We start from the raw sequence: 21,993 nt of genomic DNA on the forward strand, positions 1-21,993 counted from the left end.
GATTTACTGTGCATAAACCATGTTCCAGACACTCTGTGGGCACTTAGCATACATCAATTCCTTTAAAGCTTAATAATCCTATAAGCCTGTCTTATTGCTATTTTTTAAATGATAAATTGAGGCTTTAAGAGGTTAAGTAGTATCTATAGCACCATATTCCTAATAGAAGGCAGAACTAGAATTGGAATTCAAGACTTAAATATACCAAATGTTAAACTTTATGCCCTTCTCATCCCATTAGATTATCTTACAGTTAATTGTGATTAATATGGCTTAAACTGGACACCACACACATACACACACACACACACACACACAGTTATTATGACTTCATATAATCAATGACATGGGAAAATGTGCTGGATTAAATAAAGTTGATAAAGCTTGTTACTGAAAGACGAAAAGATTTGAAGATTTATAAACTACCAGAACACTACTGGAGAGGTGAAACTGTGACTTTATTACTTGTAATATTTGGCATTACTGTCATCACCACCACCCTCTCATCATTGTTATTAAAATCATGCACACAATACCCCAAGTGTTCCCTTTTGGGGCCAGAGCATCACTCAGCTGCTTCATCTCACCCTAGCCTTACAACAACCCTGTGATCACCATTTTCCAAATGAGAAAATCAAGTTCAGGAGAGGTTAAAGATCACTTAGCAGCTGCTGGAGACAGATTCCATGCTGGGTATGGAAGGGAATTGATAATCGAGCAGAACACGATAATCTCCTTCCCTGGGTTGGACCCTCTGTCCATAATGCAGGTTCCTTGCATCTAACCCAAAGAATACACTCAGAAGGGCTCAGGATATTTTCACTTGATTGTCTTTTAACTTCAAAAGTAATTTTTCTCTGCTTTCTACTTTACCTCCTTGGCTTCCTTCTCAAAGACACGATTACTAAGACGTTTAATGGATGGGGCGTCCGATGATATGCGTCCTACTGGTGATTAATGTGATCAATAACAAGAAGAAGTGATGGTTCCTTTCTTGCTATAGAAAAAATAGCTCTATTTTATCTCACTTCCAAACGACTCACTCATTGGTAGTACTTTCACATAATTGTGTGCTGAGCATGTATTACCTGCTCTGGATACCACACCATGGAAGTCCCTCCCTCTGAGGGTATTTTTCTTGTTATTTCATGGATCACAACTGAAATTCATTTCAACAGACACCTTTTTCCTCACTTTCATGGTGGCAAACAATTTAGTAATCCTTCCACATGTACTTAGGCTTATCCACGTATTTTCACAAGTATGGTGAGGTATTGGTGTCTCTTAACTGAGTTGCATAAAGGTTAGCTAATTCAGTGAGTTGCATTAGGAGAAAAAGCCCAAGTAAAGGGTAGTATAAAGGAAAACAGCCAGGGAGGTGTTTTATACCACCATGAAAAGAGATGCTAACGGCATCAAACCATCACCTTACAAATTCTTTGCTGTAGCAGAATATTAGAGAATAAAATTTCATCATCAAGAAAATTGAATGTTTTAGATATTGTAAATGCATTACATTTTCACCTTACAAAATGACAACTGAATGCAAAAAGCAAGTTGTCAAAATTGGGTGTTACCTTTGTATCTCTTATGAAGAAATACAAAATGCAAATTGGCAATTGTATGTAATTTAGCACATATTCTGTGGTCAAAGACTTGTCATACATACAGTGGAAACCTATCTCTCCAAAACGCACCACCCATCTAGATGTGAGTGACATGGTATCTGCATCTTTAACCGTGTATACAGAGCATATCTGCACATGTAGTAAGTGGATTCTCCTGTACAAACATACGGAAAAATGCAATGACTTAGAAATAATGATAATATTGCATGAGAAAGAATTGATTTGTGATTTAATTCTCAAATGTCTGAAATTGCCTTAAAGCATTGCTGTCTTAAAATGTGTAGAAAGTAGTGAAGAACACCTAATATAAATATAAATGATATATGATGTGAAATATGACATTTATATATCAAAATGTAAGATGAGGCTTTTCAGAGAAAAGCCAATTTATGTTACATATAAAAATATTATGTCTGTGTTCATGGGCAGGATCATGTATATTCTTAAAAATACATATACAATATAAAGTAATATAATAATGATTAATAACGTGATTATAATATTAGATAACATACAATTAACATGTCAGTCATGATATACAAATATCGTATATTTAAAATAATATAAAATATATAAATATTATACAAAAATATGTATTATTCTTGATTTGGTTTTTTACTCTTATGATTATAAAGTCTTTGCCCTTGGAAAGTAAAAAGGCTATAGAAAAATTGTGATCCAATTTCCCCAATTAAAAAGACACAACATATTTCTCAGCAATTAAACCTAATAATGACTACAGATATAATTTCAGCTGTTAATTGATTAAGCTAATTGTTTGTAATAAAGGGGAAAAAAAACCCTCTGAGCAGGTTTCAGAATTAATTTATGTTTTTAAATGAGCAAGAAGTTTATAAGTAGAATGCCTTAAAGAGACATTCCCTTAAGGAGCAAACAGTATTACAAGATAAAATTCAATTACAAGAAGTGTATTGATGTTTTTCACTAAGTATATTCTCTTAATCGCTTACATTAGCATTAATTTAATTTCAAGTTTAATTTCATTACAAAATATTGGCTTTTAATAGTGCATATGGACTTGACCACAGATAAATTAGGGAGAGTCACATCTCAGTAAACATTTGTTTTATCTAGCAAAAGAGAGGGAGGTTCATAGGCAAGCAGAATATACTAATCCTCAAGGAACAGACATTAATAAGTTGCTGGAAGAGCTAACAATCATATTTAATTCTTATAACTTTGAATAAAGCTGCGTAAATACCTAAAATACATTTTTTCTCCACCAGAAAGCATTGCTCAATATGAGCATAGCTTCGTTAGAAAGGCGAAACACATTTGTGGTCATGCTAATTCTGAAGCCAGCTTGGCTATTTACTAGCTCTGGGCCAGTCACCTCACTTGTCCTGGCCTCGGGTTAGAAAGAACCAGAGTGCCCACCCTGAAATGCAGGGTGGCATCAGGCTCACAGCTGGATTTTATATAAACTGCACAATATTTTTCATTTTTGAGCCTATGTGAAAAAAATCAGCAGACTACATGTTAAAAGAGAGAAAGAGATTGAAGCAGAGAAAAAGGGGGAGGGGGACATTAAGAGAACTTGGGTTTTCTTGAAAAATCAGAGAAAGGGGCCTGTAATTGATGGAGGTGAGTTTTCTCTGTGCTCTTTACGCTGGCTCCACCTGGTTCCCTCTGTAATGCAACGCTGAAGCCAAGCGCCAGTGGCCATGTTTCATTTCACTGGTAATAAAATTTTTCATATTAGAAAAATATTTTCTGTACTGCCAATTCTACCAAAGGGAGCAAGCACTTGGTTCCAATGCCTCCTTGCAGCTGCAGGCAGCAGGGGCTGTGTCTCCCCAACTCCACCATTTAAATAAACCTCCTTCTGTTCTGTGATTCCACGTCTGAGCCACGTTGACCTAAGGTTTGAGGCCTTTCATCTTAACTCATGGCTAGCACTTAGTCCTCAAGAAATCAAAACCCATAATTTCGTAATTTTGGCCATAATCTCATTGGACTCCTATTATAATTGCATTTCCACAGAAGAGGTTGTCCATTCCCTTGGAGCCAAATTCATTCATGTCTTCATAGGGTCAGGAATGAGAGTAAGAGCAAGGAGTTTCCTTGAAGCCCATGACCTACCAAGGCAGCAGTTCAAAAGATAGGCCTTTTCTCTGCTGCCATTGTATCTTCCATCTGGCTCCCTGCTTCTCTCCTGCTTCCTGCTGTTTACCCACTGCCCAGAAAGACATCCTTTGGAGGAGCTACAAATGCAAGAGAAGGCTCAGCTAATTGCTGTCAAGGAGAGGTGTACCCTGTGTAAGATGTGCTCGGCAGAGAAACAAACAAGGGTTTCCATTCAAGTCGCAGACTGAAAGTCTTGAAATCTAATTTCCAGAAGGAAAGGCTCTTATTTGTCGGTCACACACTTCTCATGAGGGCAATTTAATGCGGTTGGCTAAAGTTTGAAAACTGGAAGGAATTGTTTATTAAATGGTAACTAACGTAACCATGGAGAAATGCTACCTAGTTTAAAAACGTCTTTTCTAAATCAATACTCACAAAGCTTCCGGCGTTGTGACAAACCTACACTCTTTGATCCTGAAAGTGACTGCAGTCATTACTTGGAAAATGGCTCTGCCGTCTCTCACCCCTCCCAGCACCCACATTTCAGAGAATCATGTATGGACCATAGCATCATTTCCTTTTATATATATAAGGACAGCTTACATTTAAAAGTGGAATCAAAGCTAAGATTAAAAGCAGTCAAGTCTTTGCTGGAGATTATTCCAGGACTGCCCCTGTACCTCTGCCATATTATGCTGCCCGAGTTGACAAGGCACTATAGCATCTCTCATCATGATGCCCTTTGGCTGGATGCTTCAGAGAAAGAGAGTCAACAGAGGGTGAATGCTGGGAGCAGCACAGGAGGAGGAGAAAGAGGGGCAATGACTACTACTGCAAGTCATTGTCCCTAGAGAATTGCTCTCATCACGCCATTTATCTGCCTAGAGACGTCAAAGGGCTCCCATTGTCAGAGCATTATGTCTACATAAGTTAGGTTGCTATTGAAACATGTGGACCTTATGGGCACATCTGTTTTCATGATCTCATTGCTTACAACTCCTTCCTAAGAACTTTGGGCTCCCACATCATTCCCAAGTCAAATCAAAAATATTTCTCTCGACCAAGACTGTTAAATATCCAAAAAGGACATGCCTGTTACTTTTGAAAATAGGAGGAATTCTTTTTGACATTTTAATCTAGGAGCCTGAGGAAGCAACCAACACAACTTCAGAAATCCATGATTTCATAAGAGCTAAAATGATAACCTTTCTTCCTCCCCACCCAGGTCAGATGCATAAACCACTCTGAAATAAAATACAAGTGGGGGAAGAAACGAAAATCAGAAAAACAAGGGGGAGGTAGGAGGATATGGGTGTTTTGTAATAGTTTGCAGCTGCCAGAGAGTTCAAATGGCATTGAGGTGGCCTAAAAACTCTACTACTACTTTCATTTCTTCTTTCCCATTTCAATTACTCTTCCTATGATTCTCCACACCTGTTGACATAAAGATAATTCTAAATGCATTGGCTACCTTCTTGTAGAACAACCATATGTTACTCATGCAAGACCTTACAATTTCTCATGCCTATAAACAGGACCACAATAACTAATAATAAAGAGACTATATCTTTTAATAATTTTATTTTTCTTGGAATAATCTCCCTGAAGACCAATATTTGATGGACTTTTTTCCTATTGGTATCCACATAAATAGCTTCCTAAATTGGTTCTGAAAGGAGAGTGCTCAAGCTCAAGACCTCACCTGCCATGAATGGATAGTTTGCCTCTTTCAATAAGCAATAATCTTGTTTCAAAGAACAAGGCGGGGAAATAGCGATGCTTCTCGACTGTACTAATGGCAACTGAGTTGCTAAAAATGATATTAACAGCCACTAACATATATTAAGCAGAGTTAATGTGCCAAGCGCTCTGATTTACTCCTCAGATCAGCCTTATCATAAGGTAGATATCATGATGCCTGTTTTATAGGTGAATAACTGAGGCTCTGTGAGTTAAGAAACATGTTTAAAGTCACTATGCAAATAAGTGGGTAGAACTAGAATCTGAGTTCATGTGAATTAACTCCACCCACTTTAAAAGTCTTGCACCATGTGTCTCTGTTCTTGGAGTAGTTATGTGATACAGTATGATTATAAACATTTTATGTTACATACTTATCACTGTTCCTGGAAAATAGAATGTGACGAATAAGTGTTCACTTTCTTTCTCTTACTATTTCACAGATTAAGTACCTGGGGCATTACACTGCTGTCCAAAGACACACCACGAGGCAAGAGAATAGCCAAATTTAACTCTGGAATCATCAATGCCCTGCTATTTCTCTTGGAATTCAATAACCCCTCAGCAATTCCTAAAACTTTAGATGCTTCAGGGACCAATGTCTCTGCTTTTGCACCATGGCCACTATTCATGATTTATGCATTTATGCCTACAATACTGACTTATTGGAGACCTATCTATACTCCTTTGGAACTGAATTCTGTGTGTCCCTCTCAAGACCAATCTTTCATACATCATCTCACTTTCTCCCCACCCTCACCTGTCAGCCTGAGGCAGCAGATTCAGCAGAAGGTGTAGATGTTCTCAGGAAGGACAGAGCCACACTTGACGAGAAATCCAGCTTTGTCCAAAAATCAGGAATAGTCATCAACCAGGAACATCCATATTGGATTTGTTTGATGGAGAAACATTTATTTAGGAAAAAAATACTAAAATTTTGGGCTATGTCTGTTTTGGAAGCTCAGCTACTCACCTAATCCACAATCACAAATGTAAAAAAGCACACAGAGTGCACAGAAGTGAATTGCTACTGGACAAACTGTATTCTACTAAATCTTTTCATATAGCTACAGCCAGATCTAGGATGCAATGATACAGAATGATATTTTCCAATAATTTACATCTTTTTTAAAAAAAATATTTCTGTGCTTGCTTCGGCAGCACATATACTAAAAAAAAAAAGATTTCTATGGATGGATACATACCTAATTATGGAAATGACATGCAATAGAATGATGAGATGATCTCTTTACATACTTTTCTTTTTATGAATGTGGAGGCTCAGAATTGTAAAACAAATCCTAGCCTTTTAAGAGCCAACAGTCCATTTTCAGTTTTCAATGAATAAAATTGCATTGGAAGGGACATTGGGGAAGTTGCAAACTGCCTTGGCTTTTTATTTTTAAAAATAGGAATGCTATTCTCTATTACAATTTGATTATGTGTGGTCAATGAGATACATCCTGTCTAACAAAGTTGCGTAAGTAAAAGGTGTTACCTCTGTCATTTAAAGATTTATGTTCCTAAAATTCCCTGAATTTAAAAAATGATCTTGAGAAAATAGAGCCCTAGAACTCTAGAAAAATATAAATTGTAGGGCAGAAGAATTTAGGGAGCAGTGCAATATTTGGCATTGATGGTAAGACAGGGACTATGAATGAATACTGACCCCTTGCCGGTGTAAGAAAGCCCCAGAATCAACCCACACTTTTGTACTCTTATTAGTACTGTCTTATAAGGCAGGGCCTTTTAGAACCAGAGCTTTTTCCATACTTTTAAATCTGAGCAACATTTTTGTCTCTGCCAAAGATGTCTTTGGTTAATGAGAGAGAGACTTATTTGGTCAAACTTCATAAAAAATTTTAGAGGCTTCCATTTACTGGATGGAGCTCATGAGGGACTATACTGCTGAAACCAAAAGCTCACTCATGATTTACAACACAAGCAGAAATGCTAAGAGGTAAACTGGACTTGCAGTACGTCAAATATAAGCCTAGCTACTCTACAGATCACCTCATCTCATGTCTTCATTTATAGTCCCTAAAATAGTTGTGAATACCTCCATGCTGTAGGTGGGGAAACAGGTTGCAGAGCTGGGTGGTGAAGGCTAGAAAGTTTTAAGCCAGGGATGATTAATTCCATGCCATCTTTCTATATGCTGAAGCATTCTTGAGAATTAGAAAAAAAAAAGTCAGTAATAAAATTGATTTGAAAAAAAATTAGAACCATTAGAAACCCCAGTCTGAAAGTAAAAATTTATTACCAATGTGTTTTCAATATATAAATATCATTTTAAGTTACATCAGTCGACGGAATTACTTAATTTGATATAATTGTCATATGCTTTAATGAACATTGTAGACAAAATTTTAAAAAATACCCAGGCACTCACTGTATCATAATATATATGATATTTAATGCACAACTTCTTGCTTACTAGTTTTTATTTCCATGATCATGATTTCAAACCATACAGTATTACTAATATTATCTTTTCTGTTTTTTTTTTTCTTTTCTGAAATAAGTACTTGCTTTTTTAAGGCATTCCTCTAAAATGAGAACATGCCTCCAAAAACAATTGTAATGGTGTCCATACTGTAAGCTACATTTTTCCCTGAATGCAACTTGCCAAGTTTCTCGTACAATATATTTAATATCTTTCTCTTAGCTGGGACAGAAATAAAATAATTTATTCATTGTCCTTTGAGGACTGAGTAATGATAACAAAACCAATGATGTTGTCAAATCTATTTTATCATAAATTACCATTATTCTATACTCTTTAGAACTATAATTACAGCTCATCTTAATTACTGCTATTTTTCAGATAAGGCATCTGAGTCAGAGAGGTTAAATAATTTGTCCATGGAATTCAGCAAGGGGATAATTGAGCTAGGATTAAACCCAGAGATTCTGCACATCTGCACATTTACATGCAATCATACCATGTTCATGAGCAATGCATTTCATAAATACGTATATTCCTGGAGGGACTCCTCTGGTCCCCCATGCTTATATTTCATATCTATCATGCAATTCAAAAACATATAGTATTCTGGAAAGAAGCAAATGGTCTTTTTTTTTTATTTGTACTCATTTAACAAAATGCTACAAATTAAATGAAAGGTTGCCTCCTTCCCATGAAATTTTAGAAAAAAGGTCTGAAAGAACTTGACCTTTGAATATGGAAGCCATTAGTTTGTTCCAAGTTTTGAGAAGAGCAATGAAAACTCTTTCACCATTAGTAACCAAGGACTAATGAAAAATCATTAATGTGACCTATGCGAGTTGTGAAATAAACATATCTTGCCAACTGATAGGAGAAGGTAGTCATGGATAATCATTCATTTTACTATAGAAATGAAGCGCCGCATCATTTCTCTCCTGTTAGCATATAACACTGGAGTTGTGCCCATCACTGCGCTAAACGTGATCTATTCTAAAATCAGCATGTTATTACGAATATAACCTCCAAATTATATCCCCATTCGAGTTCTCTGAATCCCGGTGACCCCTGTGCCCTTGGCAAACATCAACAAATCTTCAGGACACCCCCACTGGGACCAAATATAATCTCCGGTTTTCTCTCCACATACCACTCCCAGGAGAACCTGCAAAGAGATCAGACTCAGGATATGGGATGTAACATGCTCCGTTTTTCAACCGACTAATGGCAAATAGAGCTTCCTGGTCTCAAATAGCAAAAGGAGAAAAAATCAACAAAGCAATGACAAGTCAGGGGTTATGGTCATAAGACAAAGATTCTGGACTGAGGGTAGGTTTCCATCGCACGCCCTGTGTTGATTCACTTTGCACATCTGTAGTTGCTCCAAGAATCATGAGAGAACCATAACTCACTGCTGCCCTCTACACACTCACCAGTGATAGCCCCAGGGGCCAAATGTGAACACAAATATTTCCTGTCAAGTATTCTAAGCACATTAACCTTCCCTACTCCCCATTAGATAAAGGATTAATTAATAATCTCTCAGAATATTTTGATGTTAAGTTCACAAAGTGTTTCATGGGCAAACACCAGAAAATATAGGCCTTCTTCACTGGTCATGTCAAGATGCTTTTTAAATCTCCAAATCCTGGGGGACTCCTGGGTGGCTCAGCGATTGATCGTCTGCCTTTGACTCAGGGTGTGATCTCAGAGTCCTGGGATCGAGTCCCACATCGGGCTCCCTAGATGGAAGCCTGCTTCTCCCTCTGCCTGTGTCTCTGCCTTTCTCTCTGTGTCTCTCATAAATAAATAAATAAATAAATAAATAAATAAATAAATAAATAAATAAAATCTTTAAAAAAATAAATAAACCTCCAAACCCATACCGTGTAATATATATTCAAAGCCTCCAACTCTCTGCAAGTTACAGTCTCTTGAAGGCATTGGTGTCTTCATCAAAGTCTTAGTAGGAGAAATGGAAGGTTTTCATTTACTTTGGCATCTCTCTACCCAGCAGCATTCAGAGCACAAAGCTAGGACCCAATTCAGGAAAATTAAGACTGAGCTTTCTGGCTTCACCTGATTCTCTCAGCCTTAAATGGTCCTTTGCTCAGCACACAGCAAGTCTGTGAGCCTCAGTTCTATTCAGCAGTAGAGAACCTGCTTTGTCATTATGCCCGATATTAAGGGGAAACAGAGGACTACCCGCAGCCAGTACAGAGCCTGCTGAAGATCCCTTTGGGACATCAGCCTTCCTGCCAAGGAAGAATGGATGAGAGGTCATACTGCTAGGTGCACCCAACTGCTCTTGTTTCGCCACATTCATTTCTCAGACTGAGCTTTCTGACTATCCTCTGTGTCTAGTGACTGCTCATCCGAACCCCAATTTTATTACCTAAAAGTTTGCATGACCCTATGGTTATGCTTCGATGGTAATTTGATTCACAAGTGTCTGTATCGCTATCGCTATCTGGGAAAAGTGTACTCTTGCCATTGATCCGTAGTAATAATCCAAGGATGGTGTTTATTTTTCTGAAGAGATTGTGAAGAATGGTCCAAATAAATTTTAGGAAAATTGATTTTAAAATGAAGATCTCTGTCATTCCAAAACATATAAAAAAATGTGAATTCTAATTTGATGCTCCCAAAATGATTGCCAAAAGCCAACAGTAAGATTTTTAGAGAAAACACTGAAATCATTTTCTGAGGAAGAGATAAACTAAGTCAATAGCACCCCTTTGTGGCAATAGAAGGGTATACAAATAACAATTAAGACCATTATTTTATAAGGGTCTTTACAATTTTTTTTCCCTATAAAATTATATTTATAAAGGTCTAAAGACCCATCTATGAATCCTTTCCCCTGCCTTCAGGCAGAGCCACACTAGTATTGTCTCACCGACTTGGGAATCTGCTATGGTTTTAAGGGTCTCCAAAGGGAAGATTTCATGACCTCTCCTGGTAAAACGTTCCAGGATTTCACTCCCAGGTCTCATAAAAATACTTTATACAACAGCATCCACCCATTTCATCTAGTTAAACCTGCTTCTTGGGTTGAGATGAGAAACAGATGGTTTCTATCCTTTAGTCCTTGGCGGTTGTGTAGACGGTTGAGGCCACAGAGAGAGAATCATAGCAAGAGGAACTCAGCATGGTTTATCTACACATCCTACACAACCCTGCAACACCAGGTCCACTGTTCAGAGCAGAGGGTGTGGTTTAAAGGACCAGAGTGTGCCAAGCAAAGCTCTTCATCTGAAAATTGTTTCAGCTTTCCCTTATACATGGTAAATCCCTGTGCCCTCGAGACTCTGCATACTTTCTCAACAACCTGACTCTTCAGAGAAAGTGTTCAAACTGGTCTTAAACAAGAGATTTTTGGGGATTCCCTGGGTGGCGCAGCGGTTTAGTGCCTGCCTTTGCCCAGGGCAGGATCCTGGAGACCCGGGATCGAATCCCACGTCAGGCTCCCAGTGCAGGGAGCCTGCTTCTCCCTCTGTCTACGTCTCTGCCTCTCTCTCTCTCTCTCTGTGTGACGATCATAAATAAAAAAAATAAAAAAAAAAAAACAAGAGATTTTTGAATAATAGTATCCATCAAGTTAACCTTTTCATACTTTGCACATCATCTTGATGATGGAACAGAGCTACAATTCTTCATGTTTCTTTCTTTGAATCCTTTTTTCTCTTTAATATCTTAGCACAATTATACCTTTTCTATTACTGAAATGAAAGCTACTTTACATTTTCCTCATGTGAATATGAGTTTAAATATTAATGAGCTTTGTAATGTTATTCACTTTAGCACTTCCCCATGATTTTCAAAGTCGGCCCAGTACCTTCTGGATACCTGTTTTCATAGGGTTGACATGATAGAGCTGTGCTTCTTTTTTCTGTTTTCTTTCTTTTTAGTTTTTCCCACAGATTACTATTTTGTTATTGTTGCTACTTTGGGAATAAAGAATGAAGGTTTCTATTTATAGCTCTAGATAAGATCTGTTTTGATAATCCAGTCACTATAGAGATTAGCTTTGCCTCGTATTTTTCCATGGCAGTGAGTTTTTAAAGGATGCATTAAACATAATGAGATCTTATTTGTGGTTGGTAAAGGTGTAAGATGCAGACATTTAATTGAGATCCTTTAATCTTAAAACAACACAGCACAATAAGTGCCAAATTCACATTCCATAATGGTTTTTTATGTTATCTTTTAAAAAATATATTATTCTGCAATATTTGTAGTTAATGTATATTCATTCTATTTTAGTCTAAAATTAGCAAACAAAAAAGATGGGGCACCAGTGGGAACACAATAGTTGCTTTTTCTTTATTCATTCATCCTTAAGCATCGCTCAGCATGGAACTCAGTACAGCCAAAGGATTTCTAGTACAAGAGCCGTATATTAACTCTGGAGGTCCTCGTCCCCCCTCTAGTGGTAACGAACACTACAGAACATCTGTAGTGGGTATTTGCAGCTGATCTCTGCAGCAAAGAACATTGGGCAAAGTAACCCTACAGGATTCAAATCCCAGATTTGCCATTGCTAGCTCTGTGAACTTGAGACTTAACTTGACCTTTAGCTTTTCAGTTTTCTCATCAGACATAGAGTAATGATGACAATTTGCGAGATTGTTGTGATGGTCACAAAAGAAAATATAAAGTCAAATCTATTTAGAAATTGATCATAGGGGCGTCTGGGGGGCTCAGTGGTTGAGCATCTGTCTGCCTTTGGCTCAGGGCATGATCCCAGAGTCCCTGGATCAAGTCCCACATTGGGCTCCCCACAGGGAGCCTGCCTCTCCCTCTCCCTATGTCTCTGTCTCTGTGTGTCTCTCATGAATAAATAAATAAAACCTTCACAAACAAGTGATCAAACGAAAACAGATTTAAAAAAATAAAACACAGGATGCATAAAATATTTAATCAATGGACTTGGGAACATGATGTTGGATCACTTGATAAATGCTGTTTCTCAATTCTAAATACTCTGTACCAGGAGGGAGACACCAAGGAAACTGCTTAGAGTCTGTCACCCATAGGATCAATTCTAGAAATTTCTAGATTAAAAATTTCAGCACCTTGAAAAGTCATTGAGGCTGAGAAATATTCATGATGGAAAGGGACTATGAGAACTAGATGTAATATGTGATCCTAGATAAGATCCTGGATGAGGGAAGGTCATAGCATTGGGGCACCTGTAAAGACTTGAAAATGGGCTTTATATGATATCATAGTATTAAGCCATTATAGTTTACCTGACTGCTTTTCTGAGTGCGATTGTTTAGAATTTTCCCCATGTCCCCCTGGTCTTATGAGATACATGTTTAAATATTTAGAGATGAAATGCCATGATGTGTGTGTGTGTGTGTGTGTCACTGACGAAGCTGAAGTTCCTTTGAATACAAGAAGTTTTATCAGCCACTGAGCATCCATCAGAACATCTGGTGTTTATCAGATGGACAATGAGCATGTGCTAAGTGAATGTATGAAAGCAACTTACAAACTCTAAAGTGCCACTGCTAATTACTGCAAAGCATCAATGACAGTGATACCTGGTCGTTATTAGTAACGACAGTTACACATGTTAGTTACTAGTATTTGGGCGGTGGTACAAAAGATAATAAGCTAAATAGCGGGTATGAGACACAGGCTAGAGAATTTTGTGTGACACAGGTGACTTCAGAGTGTAGAGGCTTTAGAAGAAGGACGAGAAGGTAAAATAGCCCCAAATTAATTTTATCCACGCTCTTTTTGCCCAGACCCCTAATAACTATTTGCAGAGCGTGGCAGGTAAGGTTATCAAGTCACCCTCCGAACGTTTGTGGCCTGCAATATCCTCCAGTGAGTCTTTTTTTTTTTTTTTTCCCCTGGGGTCCTGCCACAGCTCTGCCCCTTGAAGCTGCTAAGAGGGAGAGAAGGAAAGATGATCAACAGGAAGAGGAGGAAGGAAAAAACATGCCATGCTAGACTCCAGATGAGTCCCTTGGCCTCACCCCTCTGAGTCATTCTCTCTCCATCTCCATGATGAATACTGAAATGTAGCACCCCTAGGTGCTAAATCCCTCCTGAATTTTAAAGGAAATAGGGAAAGACAAAATGCTGCCCCCTTCTGGTAGCTTTAGCAAATCTTCACACACAATTTATTACACAGCTAATAGTTGCATTAAAAGTCTCCCTTCCACGACTCATTTTGAGAGGACAGATGCACAGCAGGAAAGTCAACTCTGGATCAATTGGACATACTTAACGAAGCCTCTGTGAAAACCTCAAGGGATGAAGTTCCGAGATTCCTTTCACAGGTTGATGAGTATGTTGAGATTCAGAAAGAAGGGGGTTCTCGGACAGCACTAGAAGCAATGAGCCTCTTCCCCCTCAGACCTTGCCCTATGCATGTCCTCCATTTAGATGTTCTGATTTATATTCCTTTATAATAAACCAGTGATCTAGTAAGTAAAAAGTTTCTCTGAGTTCTGTGAACTGCCCCAGCCAAGTAACTGAACCCACAGAGGGGGTCATAGGAACCCTTGGTTTATAGCCAGTTAATCAGAATCAAGAGTGACAACCTGGAGATCCCTGGGTGGCTCAGCGGTTTGGCACCTGCCTTTTGTCCAGGGCGTGATCCTGGAGTCCCGGGATCAAGTCCTGCGTCAGGCTCCCTGCATGGAGTCTGCTTCTCCCTCTGCCTGACTCTCATGAATACATAAATAAAATCTTTAAAAAAAAAAGGGGTGACAACCTGGACTTTCCACTATGGCATCTGAGGTGGGGACAGTCTTGTAGAACTGAGCTGTGGGGTCTGGTGTCATCTACAGGCAGATTATGTCAGAATTGCTTGGTGGTGTGGGGGGAAAACCTTCCATACTTCAGAACATGAACTGCTGAACACACATTGCAGCAAGTGTCAGAAGTATAAATGTTATATAAGATATGTGTTATTTTAAGAGGTAAAATTTCATGTTGAACTGTTTGTGGGGAGACTTCATAATCACTTCTATTAAGGACTGTAAATGTCTTAGTTTCCTCCAATCCCAGTTTATGTTCTGTCCTAAATGGATATTTGCATCATTAAAGTCTATCTTTCTAAAGTGGACCCCATGATATACTCTTCCTCTTTGGGTCAATAAAGCTGCTTTTTTTTTAATTAAAAAAATCAATTTTTAGGAATGAATTGAGGGGGTATTTCCCTTTTGTGTGAATTGCGGGCATTATGTTATTTTTCTCAGTGGCGCCTGAATTTTAATTCTCTTCTCTAACATTTGTCTCTCACCCTCTACCAACAGGTAAAAATAGTCAATTAATGGAGATGGGCATATGTGATAACTATGTGCAGAGCCACCTGTCAAAAGCCCAAATGCTTCTGCAAATTATTATAACAGCTTTGCAATAATATGCTTATCTGTTTCCACCTTTAGCATTAATTAATTTATGCATTCAGTATGTACTAAGACAACTAGAGATTTCTAAGATGAACATATACATCCCACCCCTCAAAGAGTCTACGATCTAATGCAAACAATTATAATGTGCATCTTTGGAATCAAAAGAGGTGTCTTTGGAAAAATTTTTATAAAGGGGAGAGGGTTCCATGGTCAAATATATTTGAGAAATATGGTGTGTTATAGTCTCCTCTTTGCAATTTCCAATGTAACATCTGCAAATTAAAACCTCTGATAGTAGGAATTTATCTAATCTGACCTTTCTCCAGATGGCTTTTTTTGGGAACAGAATGGAGGATAACATCCCTCAGACAATGTTCTCCTTTATACAAATATAAGGCAAACCAGGCATAGAGTTCAGGGGAGACGTAGACAAGGAAAATACGCGGCCTCACAAAATGGGAGAATACAACTGATTCCAGACTTGATGTATTGATAAGGAATGGTTTCCAGGGGCCCAGCATTAAGAGGGGTGTTCCAAGAAGGAAGTGTTAGGCAAATCTTGGAGGGATCCCTGGGGCATTTGAAAGGAGAAAAACCATGGAGGCTAGTGGATGGGCATGAGATGTACCAGATAAGGTGCTGATAATGAAGCTGAAGAGAAAAACCAGGGCCCCATCAGACACACCTGGAAATCCATGGAAAGCAATTTATATTCCAGCCTGTAAGCAATGGGCATATTTTACAGAATTCTGCATTGAGGAGTCAACCCCTAGCACTCTCTTATTGGTGTGGAGGCTGGATAGGGGGACAGGTGGGGAGAGTGAACACGAGTCGAGTCGGGGGAAAAGCATGGAACCTGCCATAAAACTGCATGATCATTTTGCAAGACACTGTTGGTTCTGAGGCTGGAACATAAAGCTGCTGTAGTGGCTTCAGTCCCACTGTCTTCCACTCTCCTGTCTTGTGGCTTGTTTCCCCCTAACGCACCATGCGGCCTTACAGTGCCTTGCACTTCTTTGCCCAAGCAGTGTTAAATGTTAAAAAATGAAAGCCTACATGTTAAATAATAAATTCAGCATTTACATTTAAACACTCTAGCTTAAAATGCGATTTCATATTCATTATCTCATTTCATATGGATTTAGAAATCAAAATGCCTGGAAATTCCGTGGGGGAATTCCTGGGGAAGACAACCATGGGATGTTAAGTGCTTCCAGTGTAAGACTTCTCCAAGGTTTCCTTGTTTCATATTTAGGTGAGTATCAGACAAGTGACAGCACAGATCACCTTCCTCCTGAGGTTGTATCCTGAATGATAGGTGACTGCTCATTGGCTTCTCTTGAAAAGCCTCAACCCTTTCATATGCAAAGCTGATGGGGTGGGTGTGATTATTCCTGACACCTTCTGGTCCTTCAAGTAACTTCCCCATTTCCTGGGAACTAAGCATTCCAGACTCCATCCCTGTCATAACAGCTGACAACTAGGGATTATTAACTAGCTCTAATGCAGCATTTATTTTAGAAAACAAAGGCTTTGAAATGACAGTACGGTTGTTTCTCCCTCCTTTTAAAGTGGCTGTTCACAGATTCCCCACGGAAGCCCAGAAGCTGGATAAATCTTGGTGAATACATAATTTGTCTTTTGTGTGCTGTGGTTAAGTTAAATCTACACCACTGCTCTGGAAGCTGTGTGTATGTGTGCATGTGTGTGAGGAGGTGCTTCTTCTGTCCAGTGGACGAAAAGAATAAGATGTGATCAAGTGTTCACATTCCTCCTCGTGCGTGCACACACGCCACACCCATGCCCACCTGGTTGGTCTCTCAGGACACCAATTCCCAGACGACACAATCAATGGGGGACATCTAGCTTCCTTCCAGGAGCTCCATTCCCGGCCCCACCTCACCCTTGGAGATCCTGCTCTTAGGTGGTACCTTGCTCAGTTGTAGTCTGCATTGAATTTGACCCTCTGATATGTTAGCTTTTAATCTAGAGGAGTTCAAAGGCAAGACCTGGAAAAAAAAAATCAAAGAATGACTAAATAAATCAATGAATGGTATAAATAGAAATGAAAGGAGGGGAGTATTAGGAAGAGAGCAAATTCGGAAGGGCAGCTATTTCTGGTAGAAAAGGAAAACAAATGTTGAGGAGATAGAACCACCTGGGCTTATACCACAAATAGCCATGACTAGCAATGAGACCTTCAACAGGTAACAGACCTTCAACAGGTAACACGTTCTATCCCCATGTCAGTGAAATGGGGATAATGTTATCTACTGCACATGTGGGCTGTGAGAATAAAATCAGATAATATAACACCTTGGACACTGTGTCAAGCACATAGTAGGCCCTCGACAAATGCCGTTTTAGAAATCTACTTTATTTGGGGAAGAGGCTTTCAACCAGAAGGATAATGTTTATTCACAGCACAGAACAGAGAACAGCAGTTTGTCCAGCAGATGAACTAAGTGGAGAAAGTAAAGATTTCTAGGGCTTCTTGCATAAGGCACTCAGAATGTGGGTATATTTATTATTCTGAGTCAAGTGTAGCCTAACTTTGAGCCAACAGTAATATAACATGCACATTTCTTTCCGATTCACGTGTACCCGAAGTTGGAAGTAATTTTACCCACTAGTTAGGGAGGCTTCTCTTTTTAGGAAAGAATCTTAAGCAAATATGTTCATGGTAAACAAAAGCAATCAACAGGAATCTTTCCATTCAGCCAGTCAAGCTTTCTCTGCTAGTTTTCTTTTCAGAATCCAACATCGGAAAAATGATCTCCTTTCCTAGAGGCTCAGGTTGGAACTAGGAAATGACAATGCACAGAAGATGTCATAAGTCCTAAAGAAAATAGTTGCATCTCATCATAAAGAATACATAACATTCGGGATGCCTGGGTGGCTCAGCAGTTGAGCGTCAGCCTTTGGCTCAGGACGTGACCCCAGGGTCCTGGGATCAAGTCCCACATCAGGCTTCCTGCAGGAAGCCTGCTTCTCCCTCTGCCTATGTCTCTGCCTCTTTCTGTCTCTCATGAATAAACAAATAAAATCTTTAAAAATGCATAACATTCAGAGATCACTGGCCGTGGTTCATTATTCCCTCCTACCCCCAAAAGTACAGGAAGGTGTATTTAAAAGACAACCTAAAATTGCAAGGCTAAAGTCCTGAAAATTATCCAAAACAAGTGCCAAAGAAGTCGTTTGTTCTGGATTTCTATAAGTATTGTGGTTATTGTCGCAAACAGTGGATTTTCTCGGTCATAAATCAGTTTTGTTTGCTTGGATTGTTTTTAAAACCCAAGTACATAAAAAAAATAAATACATAAAACCCAAGAACAGATTGTAAAGCATACTTTGGGTGCTAGGTGGCGCTCTGCATCTACCTAATGTTAACGCTCCTTTCCCCAGGCTAAATGGGCCAGCCCCATCTACAGCCTGATACTCTTTTCAATAGTTGGAGCCTATGGTCGGGAAAGTTTCTGTGGACTTCTGCTAACAACTGGCCCCAGAACACACACAAACATGGCATTTAACTCTCAAATGGAGTTATCAATCTGTAAAGCTTTAATGGCCCTTCAGTGTCTATCTATCTGTAAGCAGCTCGGACAAGCTCTACAGTGATAAATTGATAGCTTTTTCTCTAGACTGAGCCAAAGTATCACTTTCTGGTCTACGGGCATTTGGAATAAGTCTAAGCAGTTAAATATTTTCAACTGCCCCCCCCCCCCCCTTCCAGGGTTTCTATTATCTAATCATTTAATAAAAGTTGGATATTTGAATTGATATTGAATTGGAAACTTGAAAGATCAGCTTGAAAACACACGAAATGGACTGACATGATGTTCCGAGGGTTTAAAATCTTCAGCTTTACTTTCCCGAGTAAGTCCATATTATCGTTAGTTTCGTAAACTAGAACAGCCTTGGCATCCGAAGAGGAATAAATGAGGCTACAGAGGACTACACAAAATATACAGATTCCATCGTCTCTCTGACTTTGCTTCAGAAATACGAAGCGGTGCCCCCTGACATCCATACAGAGGGATGAGGCTTGGCCCGCATTCACTTGGCAAGCCCAAACGTTCTTAATATCCAGGCTTCGTGTGCACATAACAATTTATAATGCAATACCCTGAATGCTTTCTTCTTTAAAAGGAAAAGTAGGAATTAAAATGCACAACAGTCAGATCAACATGATGGAATGAAATATTATAATGGGCATGCTTGTGGATAAATACATGTGCATGTAGGAGAAGAACGCATTTAAAATTGTGGTCTGGGGAAGCTCTAAGTAAATGTTGAAGTTCGCAAGAAACTTATTAGCCTGTGTGTCTGCGTCCTTTGTCTTGACGCCAGCAGGTAATGGCTTCCTCTGCAGCCTAAATGTTTTCTTTATGTTCATTCATACTTTGACTCAATTAGGACAGTATAGTAGTATCAGGGGGCAGGTGACCTTCCTGAAATGCTAGCTTTAGTAAGTTTCTACTCACTTGGCTTCCAAACCACACACGAGACCTATAAGGTAAGAAGAAATGCCAGATACAGACTCTTATTATATAGTAAATAGCCAAGTACCTAATTTCCTATTTGGGAAAGGAATAATGAATATAATCATATCAAGTGTAACAGGGAGGGGGCAAGAGAAATCAATCTGTCTCAGATGCTGGCAATAAGGAGATGCACCAGCTAGAGAATTTAGAGTCAGTAACAAAAATGACTAAAAGTCTGTATGGTTTTTACTATCACCATGCACCAACAATTCTACACAAGGTCAGAGATATAGGTGGACAGAACCATTCACTTCGAGCCCACCCCCGTCAGGAGACCACTGATTAGAACTGCTCTCCCACTTAGAAGTTTCCAGCAAGCAGGGAAGTGAATTTTTGGAAGGAAAAGCTATAAGGGAAAAGAGGAAGAATTAGTATTTTTCTAGCAGTTTCTGTCTGTCCACCCAAGACTTCCCCTACACATGTTATCTCATTAATCCTCAATGACAACCAACAACATTCAAGGCAGATAACCCTGTGCCCATTTTACAGGTAAGAAAACAGATTCTGAAAAAGTTGAACAATGTATTCAAGGTCACATAGTTACTAACTGGTGGGTTCAGGACTCTAAAAGAAGTCCTTCATCTTATAAATCTCAGGTTTTAAATCCAACTGAGTAGCTAAGATCACAGACTGCCATTTAATAGGTATAAAACTTAGACAAGGCACATGAGTACCCTCAGTTGTCATGTAGGATGAGAACAGTCCCTACGGGGTAGAACTGTAGAGAGCATACCTGCAATGATGTAGGGAAGCTCTCGGCATCATCCCACAATATGATAAGGATGTCAGAGTTGACAGTAAATGGCACATAATAAATGGCACTTGTTATGCAAACCTCATCTAAGAGATCCAAACAATTTTTGGTCTTTTCCATGGGTTAAAGAATGCTGGAGTATATACTGAAGCCGCTTCACACTTTCACACACCTGCAGGCCTGGTGGGTTAGGTTATCAACTTTGATGCTGAGCAGAAAGACACACACACACATATCAGGGACTACAGTAGAGTCAAAGGGTGGACACTCTCAGAGCCCATTTGTCCCCATCCCCACCCATCTGTGTCAATTGGTTGATGATTTCTTAGAGAACATCTCTAGTTTGTTACACTCTGCCTCCTACCGTAAAGGGATAAAAGGCAAGATTATTCTGTGGGAGGGACTGGCATATGAGCACAGGGATAGATTTGTTGAGGTTCATTCTACTTGATGATGGTGTTATTGAGAGATTGGTCATGAGACCACTGGTATTTAAAAGGTGACTCCCAAATATTGTGTCACTTGGAATATACAAAAGTTAACATGGGATGCCTAAATCATATGCCAAGTTTCTGAGCTGTACTGCAGCATGTTGTAAAAAGCTATCCGAGTCTCTGCTCCTTGAATTCTTTGCATAAACGTGGAAATCAAATAATCCCAGTATTTCATTACACATAATATTGGATTTGCCTATTATTTAAAAGCAATAACAAAATTTTCCTTTTTCTTCAACCATGACATTAATTATAGAGTGTCAATGGGAAACTAAAGGCTAATATTTACATAAAGCAATCAGACAAAATTATTGAGAGCACACATAAGATAATGCTTTTTTGTTTTTGTTTTCTTGGCACTCGCCTTCTTTTCATGTACTTTTGCCATAAGACATGGCAATAGAGCAATATAAACATTGACATTCTGACTTATAATATTAATTTATTCCACATTCCACAGAGCTAGATCCAATTTCTTCAGTAAATATCATTATTATAACAATTATAATTTCTGTGTAACATACTCTCAGTTAACATAACACTTTATTTTACAATTTAAAGTTAGTACAGTTAAACCCTTCTCCAGATAACTGTAAACATGGCAGGGGTTTCCAAGGACCCCAATTAGGTTTTTTACATATTTGGAAATATAGGTCAAGTTAACTTGTATGCAGGATGAAGCAAACAATAGGAGTCTTTTTAAAATCTAAAGCCTGAAGGAAGCTCGGTGGTGGGAAGCTATGTGTTAATGAAGTGAGTTCAGCGTTTGCTGCTTGGCTGTGGGTTCTGTTTCCGCTTTTTCTCCATTTCCATCATGCACTGTAATCATGAGCATATAATCAAATCAGCTGTGTAAAGTACATATACAACACAGAACACTCTCTCAGGTCAGGTCTCACAGGAGGAGCTAGAATGGTCAC

At 38.9% G+C, this 21,993-nt stretch overlaps 1 protein-coding gene across 5 annotated transcripts in view; it reads right to left on the reverse strand.

The window, feature by feature from the left end:
- Window positions 1–21,993, reverse strand: part of NYAP2 (neuronal tyrosine-phosphorylated phosphoinositide-3-kinase adaptor 2) — a 260,549-nt gene that overhangs the window by 19,083 nt on the left and 219,473 nt on the right. Inside the window, exon 7 of one of the 5 annotated variants that reach the window (XM_072719376.1) lies at window positions 8,849–9,067. The exons of 3 other annotated variants lie outside the window; for them this stretch is intronic. In XM_072719376.1, the coding sequence (XP_072575477.1) occupies window positions 8,933–9,067 (135 nt within the window). In that variant the 3' untranslated portion in view covers window positions 8,849–8,932. Of the gene's footprint in view, window positions 1–8,848; window positions 9,068–21,729; window positions 21,893–21,993 lie in introns of those variants that run through there. One more of the 5 variants, XM_072719378.1, reaches the window with a different exon arrangement.

This window comes from Vulpes vulpes, chromosome 9, assembly GCF_048418805.1.
Source record: "Vulpes vulpes isolate BD-2025 chromosome 9, VulVul3, whole genome shotgun sequence".
In the NCBI taxonomy this organism is placed as follows: Eukaryota; Metazoa; Chordata; class Mammalia; order Carnivora; family Canidae; genus Vulpes; species Vulpes vulpes.